This window comes from Coregonus clupeaformis, chromosome 6, assembly GCF_020615455.1.
Source record: "Coregonus clupeaformis isolate EN_2021a chromosome 6, ASM2061545v1, whole genome shotgun sequence".
Lineage (NCBI taxonomy): Eukaryota > Metazoa > Chordata > Actinopteri > Salmoniformes > Salmonidae > Coregonus > Coregonus clupeaformis.
In genome coordinates, this window is record NC_059197.1 from 27,973,511 (window position 1) to 27,999,343 (window position 25,833).

At 43.8% G+C, this 25,833-nt stretch overlaps 2 protein-coding genes across 4 annotated transcripts in view; one reads left to right on the top strand and one right to left on the bottom strand.

The window, feature by feature from the left end:
* LOC121567643 (alpha-2-macroglobulin-like) overlaps positions 1-14,055 on the top strand; it is a 34,196-nt gene extending 20,141 nt beyond the window's left edge. For both annotated transcript variants that reach the window (XM_041877820.2, XM_041877821.2), the window contains exons 26-36: positions 496-652; positions 1,221-1,295; positions 1,759-1,924; positions 2,005-2,201; positions 2,534-2,749; positions 2,933-3,051; positions 4,741-4,831; positions 5,081-5,149; positions 5,365-5,470; positions 11,860-11,901; positions 13,607-14,055. In XM_041877820.2, the coding sequence (XP_041733754.1) occupies positions 496-652; positions 1,221-1,295; positions 1,759-1,924; positions 2,005-2,201; positions 2,534-2,749; positions 2,933-3,051; positions 4,741-4,831; positions 5,081-5,149; positions 5,365-5,470; positions 11,860-11,901; positions 13,607-13,620 (1,252 nt within the window). In that variant the 3' untranslated portion in view covers positions 13,621-14,055. The remainder of the gene's footprint in view (positions 1-495; positions 653-1,220; positions 1,296-1,758; positions 1,925-2,004; positions 2,202-2,533; positions 2,750-2,932; positions 3,052-4,740; positions 4,832-5,080; positions 5,150-5,364; positions 5,471-11,859; positions 11,902-13,606) is intronic.
* Positions 14,056-14,062: 7 nt separating this feature from the next.
* Positions 14,063-25,833, bottom strand: part of LOC121567642 (pleckstrin homology-like domain family B member 1) — a 96,434-nt gene continuing 84,663 nt past the window's right edge. The window contains exons 15-25 of one of the 2 annotated variants that reach the window (XM_045219804.1): positions 25,455-25,571; positions 23,350-23,452; positions 22,850-22,942; positions 21,814-22,108; positions 21,028-21,118; positions 20,607-20,753; positions 20,255-20,474; positions 19,175-19,260; positions 18,937-18,966; positions 18,211-18,249; positions 14,063-16,047 (exon numbers count right to left, since the gene is read on the bottom strand). In XM_045219804.1, the coding sequence (XP_045075739.1) occupies positions 15,907-16,047; positions 18,211-18,249; positions 18,937-18,966; positions 19,175-19,260; positions 20,255-20,474; positions 20,607-20,753; positions 21,028-21,118; positions 21,814-22,108; positions 22,850-22,942; positions 23,350-23,452; positions 25,455-25,571 (1,362 nt within the window). In that variant the 3' untranslated portion in view covers positions 14,063-15,906. The remainder of the gene's footprint in view (positions 16,048-18,210; positions 18,250-18,936; positions 18,967-19,174; positions 19,261-20,254; positions 20,475-20,606; positions 20,754-21,027; positions 21,119-21,813; positions 22,109-22,849; positions 22,943-23,349; positions 23,453-25,454; positions 25,572-25,833) is intronic. The other variant, XM_045219800.1, reaches the window with a different exon arrangement.

A 25,833-nucleotide genomic window follows, 5' to 3' on the forward strand; every position in this document is an offset into this window, starting at 1 on the left:
GTGTACACCCCCAGAGATAGTTATGTTGTTCCACCGTCTTTAATGACATTACAACATAGTAACGAATTTGACATGATTGTTCTTTAAGTCCCCACTGACCATTTCCCACATTCTTTGAAGTAGGAATATTGTTTCATTATCCACTTTTGGATGTTGGAGTCTTGGCAGGAAAACTTCCTTTGTTCCACAGGGACATTTCCTCTCCCAATACTGCATGGCACGGATAATAGTTTCTGCAAGGAATTTACAAATGGTCATAAAACTGGTCCCCAGGAGAGGGGGTGTTCAAACCTTTGCCTAGCCGGCATCTTTGATCCTCAGCCCAAGAAGGCAAGTCATGACAATATGCTGAAGCCAACTGTTGTGGCAAATATAGTTGGCTTCAGCACATGCAGTATGGCTACTGTTATCTAGATTATATGATCCATAGTTTAGGTAAGGCTCACCACATCTAGTCCTAGTAACTCCAGTGACATCTGCTCTGTGTCCTCTCAGGCTCACCTCCTTTGTGCTGAAGTCCTTTGGCGGGGCCAAGCCCTACATCTTCGTGGATCCCACCCACATTGCCCAGGCCAAGGCCTGGTTGGCCAGTCACCAGCAGAAGGATGGCTGCATTGCGTCAGTGGGGAAACTCTTCCATAACGGCATGAAGGTAAAGGGGAATCAGAGCTCCGTTGCTAATAAGAGGAGGAGTATCCTATTGCTGCCACCAAATGTGAAAAGGTAACGTTAAGGGCAGAGATTCAGCAGGAGGTTCTGGTGCAAAAGTGTCCCATTCTATTTACAGTGCAATGTTGGAGTCGGCATAAAATCCTAGATAACTAACAAACAAAAGACTTGATAATAATACATAGTCTAACATCAAATATGTGTACTTTACATAATTCATATTGCACTGACACGGAGGATAATGTACTGACCTTAGGACTCCACGTGTGTCCCAAAGGAGCACACGCTGAGCAGAAGAATCCCAAGCATGTTTTAGCCAGTACTGAGAACACACCACCTCCGTAAAATGACCTCTGTCTGACTAGTCCCGACAGCTTTTGTGCATCTCCAGAACAGTACACTTAAAATGTTTTCCCCCCGTTCTTTCTCTTTGTGCACCATAAACACTGCAATGGTTTTTGGTTGATATCAGTGTGACTTTGAAACTCTGTAGCACCTGGGAGTACTGTATGATGTTGGATGAAGTTTACTATCATTCTTTGTTGTTGTAGGGAGGGGTCGGGGATCAGGTGTCGCTCACTGCCTACATCACCGCTGCACTGCTGGAGCTGGATGGCAACACTTCTGTGAGTTATCATCTCTCTTTCCATAGCCTAGTCTTATATCATATTGATAAACAAGAAGACCACATTTCGTGCTTTTATCAAAAGATGAACAGGCCTAGTGGATATCTCTGCTTAGCCATCCAACTACTTCACACAATTCTAAAATAAGACTATATCACCCACAGAACGCCTCACTCGCCATGTCTTAGAATTTGTTAAATAACATCCATATATTAGTCTACTTTTATATGTATACGCTTGTTCATTTATTTATATTGCTAACATTATTCAGTACTCATACCCATATTAAAAACCTGATAAAAGGTCTGGGTTGTATTCATTAGGGAACGCAATGGAAAACCCATAAACATTTTGCAACTGCAAATTAGCATTTCTTATCGGTCCAGGTATTCCATCAGTTTTAATCAGTGTTCCTCTGTTTAGTGCCTAATAAACACAACCCTCTTGTATGTGGGTGTGTCAGGACCCCATGGTGGAGAAGAGTCTGGCGTGTCTGAGGGCAGCAGTGTCTGACCAGCTGGAGAACACCTACACCACGGCCCTGCTGTCCTACACCTTCACCCTGGCCCAAAACCAGGACATGAGGGCCAAGCTCATCACCCACCTGGACAAGATAGCTGCTACCTCAGGTATGTGTTGTCTCTTTGTCTCTCTCTACCTTTCTGTCTGACTGCTGGGAAACAGCCACTGACAATGAAAATGACCACAGGTGGCAATCGTCACTGGGAGAGAGCAGAGGCTTCTGGGACAAAGACTGACTCTCTGGAGGTGGAGATGACATCCTACGTGCTGTTGGCACTGCTCTCAGGCCCCTCCATGCCAGGCTTTGGGCTTGGCTACTCCACCGGCATCGTCCGCTGGCTGGCCCAGCAGCAGAACCCGTACGGAGGCTTTGCCTCCACACAGGTACTTACTCACCACACCTGGGTTCAAACAGTATTTGGTTTTCTTGGTCTGGTAGACAATAATTCACTCTAGCACATAATCTACCTATCTCTCCTACTGTTAGTACATGGTTAAACATTGATCACACCAAATACTTATTTGTACATGAAATGTAGACTGGACATTGTATTAAAGCCTTACAATCATTTCATAACACAACACATGGATTTCCTTGAATTGTTGTGCTTCATTTTACATTCTTCATATGTATTGATTCTCTCCATCCATACCCAAGCTGTAGTCGATCTGGATTTGTTTTTGCAACGGTACCTCTCTTCTTCGCCTGTCACCAGGACACAGTGGTAGCACTGCAGGCCCTGGCCAAGTACGGCGCCGCCACCTTCAGTCCAGAGGGTGCCAGTACAGTCAGTGTGAGCTCGGCCAGAGGCCTGAAGATGGAGTTTACTGTGAATCAGAACAACAGGCTGCTCTATCAGGAGGAGCAGCTGAATGAGGTCCCTGGGGACTACAACATCAAGGCACAGGGCAAGAGCTGTGTGTTTGTGCAGGTCAGGCTCCAGTCATTTGCCCTTTGCTGCCTCTCAGTACATGCAGTACTGAGTATCTGGTTGTGTTCAGTAGGGAACACTGTTGCACAAAAACAAACGTTTCAACCCTAGTGTCAGCATCAACGGAATTGCATGGGTATGTTGATTTCATGCATCTCAATGGTATCGTCTCTGTCTTTTCAGATCGCCATGCACTACAATATTCCCCCTCCTCCTGACTTCTCTGCTTTTAACATCTCAACACAGACGCTGGGGAAATGCGACGGCACCAAGAAATCTCTGACAGTGTCTGTGAATGTCAGGTACAGTGGAATTCCTTTTACCCTTGAAATAGCAACTGACTGACTTCTTCTGGTAGGACACCAAAAAAAGTGACAACCACCAGTGTGAAGATGTGAATATACACTGCTCAAAAAAATTAAGGGAACACTTAAACAACACAATGTAACTCCAAGTCAATCACACTTCTGTGAAATCAAACTGTCCACTTAGGAAGCAACACTGATTGACAATAAATTTCACATGCTGTTGTGCAAATGGAATAGACAACAGGTGGAAATTATAGGCAATTAGCAAGACACCCCCAATAAAGGACTGGTTTTGCAGGTGGTGACCACAGACCACTTCTCAGTTCCTATGCTTCCTGGCTGATGTTTTGGTCACTTTTGAATGCTGGCGGTGCTTTCACTCTAGTGGTAGCATGAGACGGAGTCTACAACCCACACAAGTGGCTCAGGTAGTGCAGCTCATCCAGGATGACACATCAATGCGAGCTGTGGCAAGAAGGTTTGCTGTGTCTGTCAGCGTAGTGTCCAGAGCATGGAGGCGCTACCAGGAGACAGGCCAGTACATCAGGAGACGTGGAGGAGGCCGTAGGAGGGCAACAACCCAGCAGCAGGACCGCTACCTCCGACCTTTGTGCAAGGAGGAGCAGGAGGAGCACTGCCAGAGCCCTGCAAAATGACCTCCAGCAGGCCACAAATGTGCATGTGTCTCCTCAAACGGTCAGAAACAGACTCCATGAGGGTGGTATGAGTGCCCAACGTCCACAGGTGGAGGACGTTTGGCATTTGCCAGAGAACACCAAGATTGGCAAATTCGCCACTGGCGCCCTGTGCTCTTCACAGATGAAAGCAGGTTCACACTGAGCACATGTGACAGACGTGACAGAGTCTGGAGACGCCATGGAGAACGTTCTGCTGCCTGCAACATCCTCCAGCATGACCGGTTTGGCGGTGGGTCAGTCATGGTGTGGGGTGGCATTTCTTTGGGGGGCCGCACAGCCCTCCATGTGCTCGCCAGAGGTAGCCTGACTGCCATTAGGTACCGAGATGAGATCCTCAGACCCCTTGTGAGACCATATGCTGGTGCGGTTGGCCCTGGGTTCCTCCTAATGCAAGACAATGCTAGACCTCATGTGGCTGGAGTGTGTCAGCAGTTCCTGCAAGAGGAAGGCATTGATGCTATGGACTGGCCCGCCCGTTCCCCAGACCTGAATCCAATTGAGCACATCTGGGACATCATGTCTCGCTCCATCCACCAACGCCACGTTGCACCACAGACTGTCCAGGAGTTGGCGGATGCTTTAGTCCAGGTCTGGGAGGAGATCCCTCAGGAGACCATCCGCCACCTCATCAGGAGCATGCCCAGGCGTTGTAGGGAGGTCATACAGGCACGTGGAGCCCACACACATTACTGAGCCTCATTTTGACTTGTTTTAAGGACATTACATCAAAGTTGGATCAGCCTGTAGTGTGGTTTTCCACTAATTTTGAGGGTGACTCCAAATCCAGACCTCCATGGGTTGATAAATTTGATTTCCATTGATAATTTTTGTGTGATTGTTGTCAGCACATTCAACTATGTAAAAAAAAAAGGATTTAATAAGATAATTTCATTCATTCAGATCTAGGATGTGTTATTTTAGTGTTCCCTTTATTTTTTTGAGCAGTTTATATTTAAGATTATATCTGACCCCGTGTGACTGACAGGTACAACGGTCGGCGAGAGGAGACCAACATGGTGATCATCAATGTCAAGCTTCTCTCCGGCTTCGTCCTGGACAAGTCCTCCCTCAAGCCTGTGAGTCAATAAGAGAACCTCTGTTGAGGGGAACACACATACAGTTTAATCAAGGCCAGGAGTTTTACCAGTTTGGGCAACAGTCCTGGGCCTAAGTATAATCCCCTTGAGGATTACTTAATGTATATTCATTATAATGGCATCTGTTCTAAATGTTAGTATTGTTCTATTGTCAATGCCAGTGGTTGTTCTTTGAACATATCAGTTATACTGTCTGACAATATGCTAACCTGTGTTCTGTTCTTCCAGTTGAGAAATGACCCCACTGTCAAACGAGTTGACCTGGAGGAAGGACATGTCATCATCTACCTAGATGGGGTAGGAACATGAATAATGAATGTTGCATCTAAACAGGGCTGTTTTTATCAGTTACAGAAAACCTTTTTGGATGTGGTCTCATTTGCATCCACACACTGGATTTAACTTGAACAGTAACATCAAAGTAAGACTGTAGTGGATGTTTTATACAGTAGCACTGTGTGAATCTATAACATTGAACTGCAGTGTCAAATGTATTATTCCTTTTCTTCCAGCTTAAGCAGAAGGAAACTAAGACGTACAGCCTGGCCATAGAGGAGGATGTGCCTGTGAGGAATCTGAAACCAGCTGTGGTGAAAGTGTATGACTACTACCAGACAAGTAAGAATTCCATCTAACACAGACAGTGAAATGTGCAAAAATCCAGGAACTTTAAATAAATTCAGTGGTTTTCCCAAAATACCGGCTGGAGGATCACAGAAACAGGAGGGAATAAGCAGGATATCCGGAATACTCCAACCAGGATTTCTGGAAAACCAGGGAATTTAATTAAAGTTCCCGTAATTTTGCAACCTTAGAAATCTCATGCGCAGAAAACATTGTGCTTCCCAAGGGTTATAATGAAAAACTGGTACTCTTTCTCAAATGGAAAAAGATTAACACCCACAACTAGATATTAGACCACATGTGTCAGACCCATTCCAAGAGGGCTGAGTGTCTGTGGGTTTTCGCTCCTCCCTTGTACTTGATTGATGAATTAAGGTCACTGATTAGTAAGGAACTCCCCTCACCTGGTTGTCTAGGTCTTAACTGAAAGGAAAAAACAAAAACCAGCAGACACTAGGCCCTCCATTAAATGAGTTTGACACCCCCTGTATTAGGCCTTTGAAAAAGTGTCAAAACGTGTTAGCTTTTAATAGAGCACCATTAATTGAAAATTATACAGTGGGGAGAACAAGTATTTGATACACTGCCGATTTTGCAGGTTTTCCTACTTACAAATCATGTAGAGGTCTGTAATTTTTATCATAGGTACACTTCAACTGTGAGAGACGGAATCTAAAACAAAAATCCAGAAATTCACATTGTATGATTGAAGTAATTAATCTGCATTTTATTGCATGACATACAGTGGGGAAAAATGTATTTAGTCAGCCACCAATTGTGCAAGTTCTCCCACTTAAAAAGATGAGAGGCCTGTAATTTTCATCATAGGTACACGTCAACTATGACAGACAAATTGATAGAAAAAAATCCAGAAAATCACATCGTAGGTTTTTTATGAATATATTTGCAAATTATGGTGGAAAATAAGTATTTGGTCACCTACAAACAAGCAAGATTTCTGGCTCTCACAGACCTGTAACTTCTTCTTTAAGAGGCTCCTCTGTCCTCCACTCGTTACCTGTATTAATGGCACCTGTTTGAACTTGTTATCAGTATAAACGACACCTGTCCACAACCTCAAACAGTCACACTCCAAACTCCACTATGGCCAAGACCAAAGAGCTGTCAAAGTTGTAGACCTGCACCAGGCTGGGAAGACTGAATCTGCAATAGGTAAGCAGCTTGGTTTGAAGAAATCAACTGTGGGAGCAATTATTAGGAAATGGAAGACATACAAGACCACTGATATTCTCCCTCGATCTGGGGCTCCACGCAAGATCTCACCCCGTGGGGTCAAAATGATCACAAGAACGGTGAGCAAAAATCCCAGAACCACACGGGGGGACCTAGTGAATGACCTGCAGAGAGCTGGGACCAAAGTAACAAAGCCTACCATCAGTAACACACTACGCCGCCAGGGACTCAAATCCTGCAGTGCCAGACGTGTCCCCCTGCTTAAGCCAGTACATGTCCAGGCCCGTCTGAAGTTTGCTAGAGTGCATTTGGATGATCCAGAAGAGGATTGGGAGAATGTCATATGGTCAGATGAAACCAAAATATAACTTTTTGGTAAAAACTCAACTCGTCGTGTTTGGAGGACAAAGAATGCTGAGTTGCATCCAAATAACACCATACCTACCGTGAAGCATGGGGGTGGAAACATCATGCTTTGGGGCTGTTTTTCTGCAAAGGGACCAGGACGACTGATCCGTGTAAAGGAAAGAATGAATGGGGCCATGTATCGTGAGATTTTGAGTGAAAACCTCCTTCCATCAGTAAGGGCATTGAAGATGAAAAGTGGCTGGGTCTTTCAGCATGACAATGATCCCAAACACACCGCCCGGGCAATGAAGGAGTGGCTTCGTAAGAAGCATTTCAAGGTCCTGGAGTGGCCTAGCCAGTCTCTAGATCTCAACCCCATAGAAAATCTTTGGAGGGAGTTGAAAGTCTGTTGCCCAGCGACAGCCCCAAAACATCACTGCTCTAGAGGAGATCTGCATGGAGGAATGGGCCAAAATACCAGCAACAGTGTGTGAAAACCTTGTGAAGACTTACAGAAAACGTTTGACCTGTGTCATTGCCAACAAAGGGTATATAACAAAGTATTGAGAAACGTTTGTTATTGACCAAATACTTATTTTCCACCATCATTTGCAAATAAATTCATTAACTCCTACAATGCGATTTTCTGGATTATATTTTGTCCGTCATAGTTGACGTGTACCTATGATGAAAATTACAGGCCTCTCTCATCTTTTTAAGTGGGAGAACTTGCACAATTGGTGGCTGACTAAATACTTTTTTTCCCCACTAAGTATTTGATCACCTACCAACCAGTAAGAATTCCGGCTCTCACAGACCTGTTAGTTTTTCTTTAAGAAGCCCTCCTGTTCTCCACTCATTACCTATATTAACTGCACCTGTTTGAACTCGTTACCTGTATAAAAGACACCTGTCCACACACTCAATCAAACAGACTCCAACCTCTCCACAATGGCCAAGACCAGAGAGCTGTGTAAGGACATCAGGGATAAAATTGTAGACCTGCACAAGGCTGGGATGGGCTACAGGACAATAGGCAAGCAGCTTGGTGAGAAGGCAACAACTGTTGGCGCAATTATTAGAAAATGGAAGAAGTTCAAGATGACGGTCAATCACTCTCGGTCTGGGGCTCCATCCAAGATCTCACCTCGTGGGGCATCAATGATCATGAGGAAGGTGAGGGATCAGCCCAGAACTACACGGTAGGACCTGGTCAATGACCTGAAGAGAGCTGGGACCACAGTCTCAAAGAAAACCATTAGTAACACACTACGCCCTCATGGATTAAAATCCTGCAGCGCACGCAAGGTCCCCCTGCTCAAGCCAGCGCATGTCCAGGCCCGTCTGAAGTTTGCCAATGACCATCTGGATGATCCAGAGGAGGAATGGGAGAAGGTCATGTGGTCTGATGAGACAAAAATAGAGCTTTTTGGTCTAAACTCCACTCGCCGTGTTTGGAGGAAGAAGGATGAGTACAACCCCAAGAACACCATCCCAACCGTGAAGCATGGAGGTGGAAACATCATTCTTTGGGGATGCTTTTCTGCAAAGCGGACAGGACGACTGCACCGTATTGAGGGGAGGATGGATGGGGCCATGTATCGTGAGATCTTGGCCAACAACCTCCTTCCCTCAGTAAGAGCATTGAAGATGGGTCGTAGCTAGGTCTTCCAGCATGACAACGACCCGAAACACACAGCCAGGGCAACTAAGGAGTGGCTCCGTAAGAAGCATCTCAAGGTCCTGGAGTGGCCTAGCCAGTCTCCAGACCTGAACACAATAGAACAGGGGTGTCAAACATACGGCCCGCGGGCCGGATCAGGCCCGCAAACGGGTTTAATCCGGCCCGCGAGATGATTTAGAAAAAGAAAAAAAAAGATTATTTTTTTTAAGTATAAAAATGCGCTGCAATTTTTCAATTAAATAAACTGCTGTTCCAATTGGGTCCACTGGATGGCGCAATAGCAATTGTGTTAAGCAAGCGAACTGTTTATACCGGGGCAGAGCAAGTAGGTCAAGCACGTGCAGCCAATGAGCTACTTTGTTTTGCCCGCGATATTTATTACGGCTTCTACTTTTAACATTATGTGCTTTGGCACCCTCATTGCCCCAATATGTCTCTGTCAAAAAAGAGAAAAGTGGACGCAGAGTGTTCCAAGAAAAATGGTCATCCTATTTAATCACGGAATTGAATGGGAAAGCTGTGTGTTTGGTGTGTTCAGAGCATGTTGCAGTGCTGAAAGAATATAACCTTCGTCGCCACTATGTGAATCTTCATGCCGACAAATATGACAACTTTCAAGGACAGCGGAGATGAGAGAAGGTGAATGAACTGTTGGCGGGTCTGAAGAAACAGCAGTCTGTGTTTACTCACAGCCGAGACATCAGTGACACTGCAGTGAAAGCTAGCTACCTCATTGCTAATGAAATCGCAGTGGCTTCAAAACCATTTAGTGAGGGTGAATTTGTAAAAACATGCATGATGAAGGCAGCGGAGATTGTGTGCCCTGAAAAGCGGCAGGCTTTTTGCAAATATCAGCCTGACAAGAAACACAGTTGCAGACAGGATTTCCGATCTTTCAGTGGATTTGGACAGCCAGTTGAAGCAAAAAGTAAAGTCATTTATTGCGTTTTCGGTTGCAATTGATGAAAGCACGGACATTACAGATGTTGCACAACTGGCCATTTTTTTCATCCGCGAGTTGATGACACATTGACCGTCACCGAGGAGTTTGTGGAGTTGGTGCCGATGACAGATACAACGACAGCAGCTGATATTTTTACCGCACTCGTCGGCGCGCTGGACAGGGTCGGAGTGGACTGGTCCCGCGCTGTCAGCCTGGCTACAGATGGTGCGCCCTCAATGATCGGGAAAAAAGCAGGCGTTGTGACAAAGTTCAGAGAGAAAGTGCAATCTGCAAATGGAGGACGTGATTTTTTGACTTTTCACTGTATTTTGCACCAGGAGGCTTTGTGTTGCAAGTCATTAAAGATGGATAACGTCATGAAGGTGGTCATCCAAACTGTTAATTTCATCCGATCCAGAAGCCTGAATCACCGTCAGTTTGACAGCCTTCTCAGAGAGAAAGACCACATCTATGGCCTGCCATACCACACTGAGGTAAGATGGTTAAGCCGAGGTGCTGTGCTGAGGCGTTTCTTTGATTTACGAGAAGAAATTGAACAGTTCATGTAAGAAAAGGGCAAACCAGTGTTAGAATTTCATTCCGCAGAATGGATGCCGGACCTTGCATTTATGGTGGATGTTACAGAGCACCTGAATAACTTGAACAAACAGCTGCAAGGGCGCAACAAAGTTGTCACGCAGTATTATGACAGCATACGTTCTTTCAAGTTGAAGCTGTCATTGTGGGAGACGCAACTTGCCGGTGGTGATGCAGCTCACTTCCCCTGTCTGAAAAATGTGTGCGCGATCCAACATGTGGCAGACATGAAGCGGTTCAAAGATAAAATAACTGGACTGTTACGGGAGTTTGAGCAACGCTTTCAGATTTATGTTTATATGTTTTTATGTTGATGTGCTATTGTTTTTAATTGATTTTATTTTATTTGTATATTTAACCTATTCTTGACTCTGTGGTTCTTGCACTTGTTTGGGGAACAGGATTTCATTATTTTTATCTACATTTCTGCCTGAGAAATGACACCCTGATATAGTTCTGTGATATACTTCTGTGAATCACTGAGGCATTGTGTGTTTGTGTGTTCTTTGTCCTCAGAACTTTCAAATAACTTGAGGTGTTTTATGATTAATAGTGATGTTGTGCTTTTGGACACTGTGCTCAGGCTCCAGCTTTATGTTTATATGTTTTTATGTTGATGTGCTATTGTTTTTAATTGATTTTATTTTATTTGTATATTTAACCTATTCTTGACTCTGTGGTTCTTGCACTTGTTTGGGGAACAGGATTTCATTATTTTTATCTACATTTCTGCCTGAGAAATGACACCCTGATATAGTTCTGTGATCTGTGAAACAGTTCTGTTAATCACTGAGGCATTGTGTGTTTGTGTGTTCTTTTTCTTTAGAATTTTCAAATAAACTTGACGTGTTTTATGATTAATAGTGATGTTGTGCTTGTACTATTTTGAACACACTGTCCTCAGGCTCCAGCTTTATGTTGTATGTTGATCGTATTAAAACAAAGAAAACAATCTGAAGTTGTTGTTTTTAAGTTATATATACCATGATTTTTCCGGTCCGGCCCACTTGGGAATAGATTTTCCTCCATGTGGCCCCTGAGCTAAAATGAGTTTGACACCCCTGCAATAGAACATCTTTGGAGGGAGCTGAAAGTCCGTATTGCCCAGCGACAGCCCCGAAACCTGAAGGATCTGGAGAAGGTCTGTATGGAGGAGTGGGCCAAAATCCTTGCTGCAGTGTGTGCAAACCTGGTCAAGACCTACAGGAAACATATGATCTCTGTAATTGCAAACAAAGTTTTCTGTACCAAATATTAAGTTCTGCTTTTCTGATGTATTAAATACTTATGTCATGCAGAGCTCTACATGCTTTGTAAGTAGGAAAACCTGCAAAATTGGCAGTGTATCAAATACTTGTTCTCCCCACTGTATATAATATGCTTTTTTTCTCTATTAATGGAAGAAATACCAGTTTCCAAGCCACCCCACTCTCTCTGAAATATTTGGCACTGGAATACCTGTCTAGGTTACGTACATAAGGAAACGAGACATCACCAGTATGGGCCCATTGATTCACCCCTGAAGTGGGAGTTTAATGATGTTGACTGACTTAAAGGGAAGTAAAGTTATCATTAGAAAGGAACTGACCTCTGCATTCTCATATGTTCTGTTCTCAGGTGATGAAGCTGTAAGTGAATACAGCTCCCCATGTGCAGAGAGTAAGTATATAACCAAACCTACATGTCTCATACTTCTGTTTGTTTTGAGTTTGTGAAATTAGGCTAACTGACAAATGTAGATATGAAGATGTACACTACCGTTCAAAAGTTTGGGGTCACTTAGAAATGTCCTTGTTTTCCATGAAAACATACATGAAATGAGTTTGAATAGGAAATATAGCAAAATGCATAGGAAATGTAGTCATTGACAAAGGAGACAAGGTTAGAAATAATGATTTTTAATTGAAATAATAATTGTGTCCTTCAAACTTTGCTTTCGTCAAAGAATCCTCCATTTGCAGCAATTACAGCCTTGCAGACCTTTGGCATTCTAGTTGTGAATTTGTTGAGGTAATCTGAAGAGATTTCACCCCATGGTTCCTGAAGCACCTCTCACAAGTTGGATTGGCTTGATGGGCACTTCTTACGTACCATACGGTCAAGCTGCTCCCACAACAGCTCAATAGGGTTGAGATCCGGTGACTGTGCTGGCCACTCCATTATAGACAGAATACCATCTGACTGCTTCTTTCCTAAATAGTTATTGCATAGTTTGGAGCTGTGCTTTGGGTCATTGTCCTGTTGTAGGATGAAATTGGCTCCAATCAAGCACCGTCCACAGGGTATGGCATGGCAAAATGGAGTGATAGCCTTCCTTCTTCAAGATCCCTTTTACCCTGTACAAATCTCCCACTTTACCACCACCAAAGCACCCTCAGACCATCACATTGCCTCCACCATGCTTGACAGATGGCATCAAGCACTCCTCCAGCATCTTTTCATTTGGTCTGCGTCTCACAAATGTTCTTTGTGATCCGAACACCTCAAACTTCGATTCGTCTGTCCAGTGTCTTTTTTTTAACCCATCTTAATCTTTTATTTTTATTGGCCAGTCTGAGATATGGCTTTTTCTTTGCAACTCTGCCTAGAAGGTCAGCATCCCGGAGTCGCCTCTTCACTGTTGACGTTGAGACTGGTGTTTTGCGGGTACTATTTAATGAAGCTGCCAGTTGAGGACCTGTGAGGCATCCGTTTCTCAAACTAGACACTAATGTATTTGTCCTCTTTCTCAGTTGTGCACCGGGGCCTCCCACTCCTCTTTCTATTCTGGTTAGAGCCAGTTTGCGCTGTTCTGTGAAGGGAGTAGTACACAGCGTTGTACGAGATCTTCAGTTTCTTGGCAATTTCTCACATGGAATAGCCTTCATTACTCAGAACAAGAATAGACAGAGTTTCAGAAGAAAGTTCTTTGTTTCTGGCCATTTTGAGCCTGTAATCGAACCCACAATTGCTGATGCTCCAGATACTCAACTAGTCTCAAGAAGGCCAGTTTTATTGCTTCTTTAATCGGCACAACAGTTTTCAGCTGTGCTAACATAATTGCAAAAGGGTTTTCTAATCAATTAGCCTTTTAAAATGATAAACTTGGATTAGCAAACACAATGTGCCATTGGAACACAGGACTGATGGTTGCTGATAATGGGCCTCTGTACGCCTAATGTAGGGAACTAAATCAGAAGTTCCCAGCTACAATAGCCATTTACAACATTAACAATGTCTACACTGTATTTCTGATCAATGTGTTATTTTAATGGACAAATTGCTTTTCTTTCAAAAACAAGGACATTTAAGTGACCCCAAACTTTTGAACGGTAGCGTGTATAGGGAGCAGGAAATGTTCTATTTATGTTTGTCATTTTCACAGGCGACAGTCAATGAAGTGTGACAGACAGAGAGCCAATCACAAGCTGACTGGACCAGGGCTCAACCAATTGCTTTCCTATGTAGGAAGTGTTTTTTATTTTTAGGCAGAGCTCATAGAACCTCTCAATTTATTTGATTTGATGCTTACAGTTCCTGGTACCACATTGACCAACTTGTAATCTGTTTACAAATTGCATTCACTTACAATGTTAATGTCATTTAATAGATGGGCCGTAGGATTTTACCTTTAACGCCATTCTTTTTTTGTTACTTTGATTTGTGCTAACACTTGTCACAACCTGCTGTTGTAACCCTAAACATGCTGTTAAAGTGATTGTGAGCTCGTTATGCCAAAAGCTACATTTTAGTGGCGTTTCTACTGCGATGAGACTGCATCTACTGAAAATAAAATACACGTTTTAATTAAACATGCTATGGATTCAAACCAGACTCACAGTAACATTTCTGTTTTAATAGATCTGACAATCGATATAATCATACATGAAAGTGCTATATGAAACAGTGTTCCGTCAACATAATATGGTGTGAGAGATGGGAGCAAGTGAGATGGAAATGATATTTTGTATGAGCGTTATCTATTCAGTGTGGTATACTGTATCAAATAAAGTATACTGATACAACACTATCATAAAACTGAAGTGTATTCTGACCATTGAACTTCTCTTTAAATGACAAGTAAAAATGGCTTTTTGTACAATACTGGTTGAATGATGAGTAAATAACATTTCATACATCTTTTTACAGTATGAAAAAAAAACTTCACACTGATACCTCTGGCCAATGCTGAACATTTGTTTGCACCCATTTTGGTGCGGGGAAAATAAAAACATTTAACGTCTTGTCTCTTTTCTTATACGTGACATTGTTTACAGTACTACTGTATCTGGCAGATTAACCATAAATAGAAAAAGATGCAACTCAATTTCACAAGGCTTCACAAACCTAAACACTCAGGTTTACATGTTCAAAATCACAGCATAGTCTAATCTAAAAATATATTCAGATGGTGATTTATAAAACGTGATCACGTAGCCTGTCTGAATCCTTTACGATGTCAAGCTACCAGATCATGACGTTCTATTAAAGCTGAAATTCACCCTGAATCCGAAATCCCTGTGCATTTGTGGAGATCTGAATGAATTGGATAAGTGTAAGCAATATCATAGGATGTAGTGGGGGCTGGAACTTGATTTGAAATTCAGGGGAGGTTACTGTTCACATGCACTTGTGTATTGCTGTTAACCGTATCAGAATTCAACAACAAAGCTAGAAGACCAGCACGATTCTGCTCAATTAACAGTTACAGACTAGGAGTATTATGACATCTCAAGGCACAGAATGATTAGCATTATTATAATGACGTACTGTTTGTGGTCTCATTATGTAGTCCCCAGAGCTACTGGTGTTGTAGGCTGGCAGTGATGGAATGGCTGCTTACGCAAAGGGTCAAGTCATAAGATCAAGTTATCAGGACTTGGCCAACAGACTGTGTGTGTACACCTTTAGCAGTTGGCAACATTACAGTAGAAGACAGACAGTGGAATCTAGTTCAGCAGTAGACTAAGGTCACAGAGATGGATCAAGATCTAGTTTTATCTCTGACGTGAACAGAAATGTAGTATGGCCTGGAGTTAGTGTGTTTCTTGACATTGGTAGGTTGTGTCATGGTCTCACTGATTTCAATTAGGTTTATTCTCCAACATTTTCAATAGAATTTATTAAATTATTACATCTTTAGCTCACTGATGAACTTAAGTAGATTCGGGCAAATGCCTTCGTATTCTATTTGAAACATTCCATAAAACAACCATCTGTCAAACCATTGGTTTAATGTAATTTGGCAATATTGCATTTAGTGTGTAAAAACAAACTAAATTGAAAAAAAAAAAAAAGTTAAACTATCAAAGACACTGATACACAAAGTAGGTCTCATAAGCAAGAGCCTGTAGCTAAAACAAGATCTCCATTTGGCAATATAGAAAGGCTTTTAAGCAGAAAGTCTGACAGTATTTTGTTGTTTTGGTTATATACAGTGTGTGTCTGTCTCTTCCAGGGCTCCCTTTTTCAATCCGCAGGCAGAAGCAAGTAGAAAAACCAGTGGAGAAAAATGTCTATTGTAAAGTGATTTAAAAATAGATATAATGAACGTAACAAAATAAAAAGGCAATTTCCCAATACTGGGAGAGGGAAAGGCCTGAGTCTATTGAAGTGTGTCCCTGCCGAAACAGTCTCCTTATGACCCTTTGTCACCGCTAGGCCACCGTACGCAACTCTCCCCTATTAGTTCATGAACTGTGTGTAGCCCTCGGCTCCGGTTACTATAACGTCCATCCATATCCTCATGGTCTCCGGGACAGGGGCCACCATGAAGTAGAGTCTGTCGTGAGTCTTCACACAGAAGGTCAACGAGGGATTGGGGCTCTGGGATTGGAGGAGAGAGAAAGGTCAAAGGTCAGTAATATGGAGATGACTTGTCATTTAATGACTCCGATTTATCCCAAACAGCACTCTGTGTTAAGGGGCGTGCAGGTGCCGCAGCTACCCATATCCTTTTGGGGGTCATTGGAGGTTAGATTGAATGCAGAATCTGTGAGCGGAGAGTTTTTTTCTACACGCTACCCTCAGATATTGTCTCTGATTCAACTACAGTACAAGAGTTTGGTTACAAATAAAAAAAATGAACCAATATCATACTCTGTCCGTACATATTTGTACTAAATTAATTGGTCATGATTAGTACAATGGGTGCATTACAATAATCAAATATCTTAAACGACAACCCAAAATCCTCAGGCAAGTGTTAGAGAGTTGCGACATTTGCCCATATATATACTGCTCAAAAAAATAAAGGGAACACTTAAACAATGTAACTCCAAGTCAATCACACTTCTGTGAAATCAAACTGTCCACTTAGGAAGCAACACTGATTGACAATACATTTCACATGCTGTTGTGCAAATGGAATAGACAACAGGTGGAAATTATAGGCAATTAGCAAGACACCCCCAATAAAGGAATGGTTCTGCAGGTGGTGACCACAGACCACTTCTCAGTTCCTATGCTTCCTGGCTGATGTTTTGGTCACTTTTGAATGCTGGCGGTGCTTTCACTCTAGTGGTAGCATGAGACGGAGTCTACAACCCACACAAGTGGCTCAGGTAGTGCAGCTCATCCAGGATGGCACATCAATGCGAGCTGTGGCAAGAAGGTTTGCTGTGTCTGTCAGCGTAGTGTCCAGAGCATGGAGGCGATACCAGGAGACAGGCCAGTACATCAGGAGACGTGGAGGAGGCCGTAGGAGGGCAACAACCCAGCAGCAGGACCGCTACCTCCGCCTTTGTGCAAGGAGGAGCAGGAGGAGCACTGCCAGAGCCCTGCAAAATGACCTCCAGCAGGCCACAAATGTGCATGTGTCTGCTCAAACGGTCAGAAACAGACTCCATGAGGGTGGTATGAGGGCCCGACGTCCACAGGTGGGGGTTGTGCTTACAGCCCAACACCGTGCAGGACGTTTGGCATTTGCCAGAGAACACCAAGATTGGCAAATTCGCCACTGGCGCCCTGTGCTCTTCACAGATGAAAGTGGGTTCACACTGAGCACATGTGACAGACGTGACAGTCTGGAGACGCCGTGGAGAACGTTCTGCTGCCTGCAACATCCTCCAACATGACCGGTTTGGCGGTGGGTCAGTCATGGTGTGGGGTGGCATTTCTTTGGGGGGCCGCACAGCCCTCCATGTGCTCGCCAGAGGTAGCCTGACTGCCATTAGGTACCGAGATGAGATCCTCAGACCCCTTGTGAGACCATATGCTGGTGCAGTTGGCCCTGGGTTCCTCCTAATGCAAGACAATGCTAGACCTCATGTGGCTGGAGTGTGTCAGCAGTTCCTGCAAGAGGAAGGCATTGATGCTATGGACTGGCCCGCCCGTTCCCCAGACCTGAATCCAATTGAGCACATCTGGGACATCATGTCTCGCTCCATCCACCAACGCCACGTTGCACCACAGACTGTCCAGGAGTTGGCGGATGCTTTAGTCCAGGTCTGGGAGGAGATCCCTCAGGAGACCATCCGCCACCTCATCAGGAGCATGCCCAGGCGTTGTAGGGAGGTCATACAGGCACGTGGAGGCCACACACACTACTGAGCCTCATTTTGACTTGTTTTAAGGACATTACATCAAAGTTGGATCAGCCTGTAGTGTGGTTTTCCACTTTAATTTTGAGGGTGACTCCAAATCCAGACCTCCATGGGTTGATAAATTTGATTTCCATTGATAATTTTTGTGTGATTTTGTTGTCAGCACATTCAACTATGTAAAGAAAAAATATTTAATAAGATTATTTCATTCATTCAGATCTAGGATGTGTTATTTTAGTGTTCCCTTAATTTTTTGGAGCAGTGTACTTTTTTCAACAATTTATGACATTCAAACAACTGATTGTCTCGTTGATGGACAATGGGGCTTCTCCTATGCAGACAGTCACACTTCTGTCTACTGAACCTGTAAAAATCTGCCTTACACTGCTCTACCACGTGTTTATCCACAACACACAGTTAATCAGGGCATGGCAGGCACACACACCTCTCTTCGAAACTGAGGAGGCAGGAGCTCAGAAAAGTGCTGAAGGAGACAATCAGAGAGTCAAAACAGAATACAGGAAACACTGCAGCAGCTCGACTGCCAGCAGGACAGTACACACACACAGAGAATATGACATTCTACACACAAACCATAACACGCCCAACACACATGCACTTCTTAGAGTTCATAAGCTATATACAGTATGTGAAATAAAACACTTTGATATGCACACACGCAAACACACACCTGGATAATCCACCCGTATTTAGTCTGTTTCAATTGTATTAATTGAAGGGACAGATTCAAACAACTAATTCCACAGAGGAACAGACAAGGGAATGATCACTCTAAGAAGCAAACAACTCCAATGCAGGAACTTCAGACAAATATGAAACCAAGAGGGGAAAATGTGAGGATCCAGAGATGCACTGTTCTGTAATGGCCGTGGGTTTTCATTATGTCTTGTATTAATCATGCATGATCACACCCCTGGTGGGTATTCAACTGAAAGTTGCAGATAGCAATGGAATATGTAGAGCTGACACAAATCCTTATTCTATATGACAGACAATCCTATCTATTCTACATGACACATTTCTATCTGAACGTTCTATGTAAACAATCAAACACACACACACAGGTTGCACTGGGGTAAGGGGGTAAGGGTGGCAGAGAACAAGCAATGGGTGGGTCTGTGAGTTCACTGAGACAAAAAGTGATACATACATTGGTCAAATTGAGGTTGAAAAATCCTTTCTGTGAAACCAGCCAGTCAAAGCAAAAGAGTGAGAAGAGAAATGAAAGCGTGGAAGAAGCAAAACGTGTATAAAACTAAAGATCTTAAAGAAAGATTTCATCAGTACAGTGAAAGCATAAAACGAAAAGTGATTAAAAGAGGATTTAATTTTGTTCTGTATAAAGATTGTTCTCCGAGTGTTGGGTAAATAACATAGGTAGAACGTACCTTCGTGGCACTACGCAAGTGATCATAGTAGACCTCTTCAATGGCCTGGAAGTAGATGACTCCTTTCAGTTTGGTCTCGTGCTTGTCTGTTGAGTAAATGAACATGACAAAATGCTTTGGTAAAAATATCACATATTATTTTCTTCGATTCCTACAGTGCAGTTTCTTTGGTGACAGAGGGAGAGAGAGAGTCATGGAATATATGTAGCGAAGGATAATCCTTTTCATTGTTTATCACAATTCTATTCTTGAGTTCGTACAGTATTTCCTAAGCCAGTGTCATAAAATAAACATTCTGTAGCATCATGTCCATTTTAAGCTTATTGCAGCCAAACAAGTTCCTTGAAATATATGTATGTTTCAAGTTATTTTTTGTTGAGAACAGGGCTACCTTTTTGTTTTAAATAGGTTGCAGTGTCTCTGACTACTATTGTATTTTAGACTTACGCTCTATTCACTCCTCAGTTTTACAGTTCAGTTTTACAGCGCGATTGAAATTTAAAGGCAATGTTCCCCCTTTAGCGGAGACTGCATTCACAGTAAATGCTGCATGTCGGCTCAATCGGAAATTACCTTTACATTTATATAGCAGAATCTGTAACGATTTCTACATTCTTACACCCTTATGGAACAATATTGCAGCTTATTTCATCAACCACTGCAAAAACACAAGAGGAACCGGGGGTAACTTTATGCCCCTTTTTACCTTCAAGCATAAACTGCAACCGCTACATAAAAATTATAAAAGCGTAATTTTCTAGGAAAAGTAATTGCAATTTTATATGGAGTAATTATTTCATAATTAGCGGTTTTATATTTCAAATCACCAAGTATCTGCATATTACTGTATCTAAAGCCTGCTACCAAGCCGCTACCCACAAATGTGCATTACCCTTGTGTATCCTAATGTTTATCTCTATCAAACTCATTTACACCACCTTTCACAAATACAGTCTACATTAAGGTCAAAGGGTATGAATATGCCATGTACTGTATCTCCCATTGGCTCGATCAGAGCAATAAGAGCGCACAAATATTTTTGTATATAAAAATGTATATAAATGGCAGCAGTTTCCTTACCAACGTAATAGGAGAAGGTCCTTTTGAGGCGATCGAAGACAAACCAGCGTTTCTTCCACGACTTGATCTTGCCGCCCATCTTGACCAGGTAACCCTTGCACATCTTCTCGGTGAGGATCACGTGGTAAGAGGTCTCCACGTTGTGGCCGGATGACTCGATGTGGGAGCGCAGGTCAAACTCCTCCTTGCGGATGGGAAGGTAACGAGTCATAGGACGAGCCTGAGGAAAGAAGGAAACAAACGTGTAACGAGTCTTTCAAAAGCCTATACGACTAAGAGGATCAAAGAGAGATCTCAAACTGTATATTCTTTTTGTTTGGATTTTTGAGTTGTTATCGGGCCTGAGGCTCACCTGGGAGAAGTTCTTGCTCCTCATCTTCACCTCCTTGTCCACCAGCTGCTGCCTGTGCACTGTCTCGTCCTGCAGCCTCTTCTCAGCCTCCTCGCGCCTCTTCCTCTCCTCCTCCAGCATCTGCCTACGGGCATGGCTCTCTCGCTCCTGGAGAGAAGGTGAGAGGATGAACATGAAGCCCTTTTTACATCAGCAGTTGTCACAAAGTGCTTTACAGATACCCAGCCTAAAACCTCAAAGACCAGGCAATGCAGAGGCAGAAGCACAAGAAAAACTCAGTAGAAGGCAGGAACCTGGGAAGAAACATAGAGGAACCAGGCTCCGAGGGGTGGCCAGTCCTCCTCTGGCAGTAACACTGAAGTAAGACGTCAGTATGGGATCTGATAGGAAGCTAGCCTTGGTGTGTGAGTTGGTGTCTTACTCTGGATTCTATGAGCCTGGCCTTCTCTAGGTGGGCTTCTTTCAGCATCTTCTCCATCTCCTCGATCTTCAGCGCATCCATCCCACTGGCACTGCAAACCAGACACAGTCAAAGATACAGCTCAACTACCAATGACATCCATCATTCAATATATTTATGAGTAACAGCGTATGATACTCTTAAGTCCCAAAACTGTGGCCCGTCATTGAAGACAACCCCAAAAATGGCTAAAGATCGTCAAGCTTCTTACATAGGAACGAAGAGGATTAAGTAAGTCAGTCCTAAAAGACCAGTCATCACTGGTCATAAAAACAGAAACGTATTATGTGGACACTAACTACCACAAACACTTATTAACTATCACTGACTGTTATAAAATGGGTCATTACCTATATTGTACATTAAATATCCATCAGAATACTGCTAACAGTGGATGGACAACAGCTGAGCAGACATGCTTGCTTCTTTTGTCACTAGTAGACAGGCAGTAATGAATAATGAGCTGATACAAGACAGCTTGACCAAATTGACAGATGTTGCACAATTCAGTCAGACAAGACGTGGGGAGGAGTCATTTGACCCATGTGGTTACTTGTCGGAGATCCCTTGGCAGACATTAGCCAGCGTTTGTGTGTGTGTGTGTGTCATGTAAGGCTGAGTGTACCTCTCTCTGACCTTGACCTGGATATGTTATCGGTGAAGCGTGTGTGTGTGTGTTCGAAGGTATGTGTGTGTGTGTCTGTGTGTTTGATGGTAGGCATGTGTGTGTGTGCGCGTTTCTCTGACCTGGACATGTTGTCGGGGGAGCAGGCCGAGTTGTTGCCGGTGGAGACGCTGGTGTCCATGCTGTCAGAGCTCTCCAGGCTCAGTGTGTCGTACGGCTGCTCGCCCGCCGACGGTGGCTGGTGGTGCAGGATGGAGTGGTGCACCATGGGAGGGCCGTGGACGTGAGAGGGGGCGTACTGGGTGTTGAGGTGGGTCTGTGAGCCGTGGAGCGCATCCCATTGACACTGGGCCTCCACTGCAGCCCGCTGCTTCAGCTCGGCCAAACGCCGCCGCTGCTCCTCGATCACCTGGTGGCCTGAGGGTGGAGGGAGAGGGACAGAGAGAGGGAGGAAGTAGGAGGTCACAGCTGATCTGTGGGTTGTTTGATCACGTCCAGGGATACCCCATCATGTCCCATGATGACTGTTCCAGGATGCATGGCAGTGCCCTCAGCATGCAGACACACATACTCACCCCTCAACCAACTCAAACACACACACACACACACACACACACACACACGATTCATATCCACTTGCCAAGCAAAAGGTCATGACGATCAGACTCACCCAGCTATGAAGACAGAGTAAACCTAAAAGATTGCATGTGAGTCCATGTAAAGTACCACAGGTCAGTGACAGATGAAACCAGGCCCCACACATACATCAAACATACAACATGTATGTGCTTGGTATTATCAAAAGCCCAAGCTCAATTCAACCAGCAACATGTTTCCTCATCACCAAAGCTTCTTAAGTACAGTAGCAGCAAAAATACAAATACAAAATGATCCAGTAACCCAAGGAAGTTATCTTCAAGTTCAAACCCATGCTAGCTATCCATCATATAACTGACAGATACCGCTCTAAAAACAGGCGCAAAGTTAAAGTGGATCAAAGGTGGCCCGACAGATGAAAAGCACTGCTTCAACCGAACACATGCATTGTTGATTCTCAGCAGGAGGATGGAGGCAGACAAGAAGATGGAGAAGAAGGATGGAGAGTTTATATGAGATGAACGTAAGACTTTTATGAGATGAACATGAGACCAAACCCACTCCCAGGCTCAGAGGTCTGTCTGTCTATCTGTCTGTCTGTGGGATTGTCCATGGTGGAGCAGGGAGACTCAGACGTGGAAGGCAAGGAGGACTCTGTGACATAGAGAGTGGATGGAGAGAGGGATGGTTGGGATGGAGGGACGGAAGGACAGGGTGACAGACAGAGACAGACAGGAGGACAACATGGTGGTTAAATCCGAGCTAGAGGAGGCAAGTGAGGGAGGGGTCATAACCGTGGAGGAAGAGACTGGGTGGGGGAGGAAGTGGGATGATAGGGACAGGGACAGGGATGGGGTGTGGTTTCTCTGAAGCGTGACAGGAAATCTTGAAATGACAGACAACAAATCTTGTTCATAGAAACCTGGAGAGGACCATCTTAAACACATTATAACTATACTAATTCCATGTTGATGTTTACTGCTGGAACCCTATAAGGAAACTCTTGCCTCAGACCAGAACATGGGACAGTAGCCTGGTGTAAACCCCCAAAAGGCTGTTACCTTTCTGCTGTAAGGCTAGCGCTCTCTTGGTCTCTATGTCCTGCATGGTGGCAGCCAAGTTCCGTGGCAAACTGCCTGTACTGTTGGGGACCATCAGTGGGCTCTGGAAGGACACAAAAGAAAGAGAGTGATTGATTGATTAAATTCAAATAACAATGAAAAACACATACAGCAACATATCAACGCAATGGCAGTACACAAATTAAAAACCATCAAGGTTTACACAAAAATACTTATATGCTATGCATTAACCTTTGACAACAGCTACAGATAAACATCAAGCTCTCTGTCTTGTGAGCAATATAATCTGTAAATCTGATACTATCATGTAACACACAACACTAACAACCTGCCGTTGTTTACCGGTATGTAGCCACATGCTAGGTCAAATCAAAACACCAGGTGACCTGAGCAGGATACATACACTATATATACAAAAGTATGTGGACACCCCTTCAAATTAGTTTATTCGGCTATTTCAGCCACACCCGTTGCGGACAGGTGTATATAATCGAGCACACAGCCATACAATCTCCATAGACAAACATTGGCAGTAGAATGGCCTTACTGAAGTGCTCAGTGACTTCCAACGTGGCACTGTCATAGGATGCCACCTTTCCAACAAGTCAGTTCGTCAAATTTCTGCCCTGCTAGAGCTCCTCCGGTCAACTATAAGTGCTGTTATTGTGAAGTGGAAACGTCTAGGAGCAACAACGGCTCAGCCATGAAGTGGTAGACCACACAAGCTCACAGAACGGGACCGCGAGTGGAAAAATCGTCTGTCCTCGGTTGCAACACTCACTACCGGGTTCCAAACTGCCTATGGAAGCAACGTCAGCACAATAACTTCTGTCGATGTGCCCTTGAGCAAGGCACTTAACCCTAATTGCTCCTGTAAGTCGCTCTGGATAAGAGCGTCTGCTAAATTACTAAAAATAAAAATATAAAAAATAAACTGTTCGTCGGGAGCTTCATGAAATGGGTTTCCATGGCCAAGCATAGCCTCACACAAGCCTACCCTCACACAAGCCTACAATCACCATTCGCAATGCCAAGCGTCGGCTGGAGTGGTGTAAAGCTCGCCTCCATTGGACTCTGGAGCATTGGAAACGCGTTCTCTGGAGTGATGAATCACGCTTCAGCATCTGGCAGTCCGACAGATGAATCTGCGTTTGGCGGATGCCGGGAGAACGCTACCTGCCTGAATGCATAGTGCCAACTGTAAAGTTTGGTGGAGGAGGAACAATGGTCTGGGGCTGTTTTTCATGGTTCGGGCTAGGCTCCTTAAATAAAATCGTAACGCTACAGCATACGATGACATCCTAGATGATTCTGTGCTTCCAACTTTGTGGCAACACTTTGGGGAAGGCCCTTTCCTGTTTCAGCATTACAATGCCCCAGTGCACAAAGCGAGGTCCATACAGAAATGGTTTGTTGAGATTGGTGTGGAAGAACTTGACTAGCCTGCACAGAGCCCTGACCTCAACCCCAACTAACACCTTTGGGATGAATTGGAACGCCGACTGCGAGCCAGGCCTAATCACCCAACATCAGTGCCCGACCTCGCTAATGCTCTTGTGGCTGAATGGAAGAAAGTCCCTGCAGCAATGTTCCAACATCTAGTGGAAAGCCTTCCCAGAAGAGTGGAGGCTGTTATAGCAGCAAACTCCATATTAATGCCCATGACTTTGGAATGAGATGTTCGACGAGCAGGTGACCACATACTTTTGGTCATGTAGTGTACCTTCAGATTGATTATGTTTAAGGGCCCTATGTGCTTGTAACCTTTCTCATGGAAACTTACCATATACTATTATGATGAAGCTAGTTAAATCACAGGATTACAGCAAATGGCTGCCTCAGAAAAGATCTACACGATCCAGCCACACACTTGACCTCCCTCCTACACCAGTACCTTCTATTTTGTATTTTAATTTGGTAATATGTATTTAAGCAGGAGTAGGCTGCAATTCAGATTTAAGCTGTGAATGTGTACTATTCAAATGAACCTTAAATAAACCTCAAATAATAATAGTTGATTACATAATCCGCTGAAGACCCTACTAGCCAACCAGTAGTGATGGAGCGGAGGTGATGAGGTTTACCTTGGAGGTTGTGTTGCGTCCCAGTGTGGCGGCTACGTACTGCAGATGGGATCCGGAGCCTGCTTTGGGTTGATGTACCGTCTGTCCAGCTTCACTGTCCAGCTTGGAGCGGAACACCTGGGAGGAGGAGTGAAGACGGACCAGGATCAGCTATCAAAACGCAGTAGACTAATTGTTTGAGGTTACCCCGCACATAGTAGAACATGTATTACATTAAATGGAATGAGAAATATAAACTGTGGTGCTTATTCAAAACTAGTCTGGTGGGAGATGCTGTGAGAAGTACAGTAGGGTACAAATACAAAACAATAGGCTTCTTTAGCGTTTTCAAAGGCACATTTATTGACATTTCAATTCAACCAACATATTGATTAATATC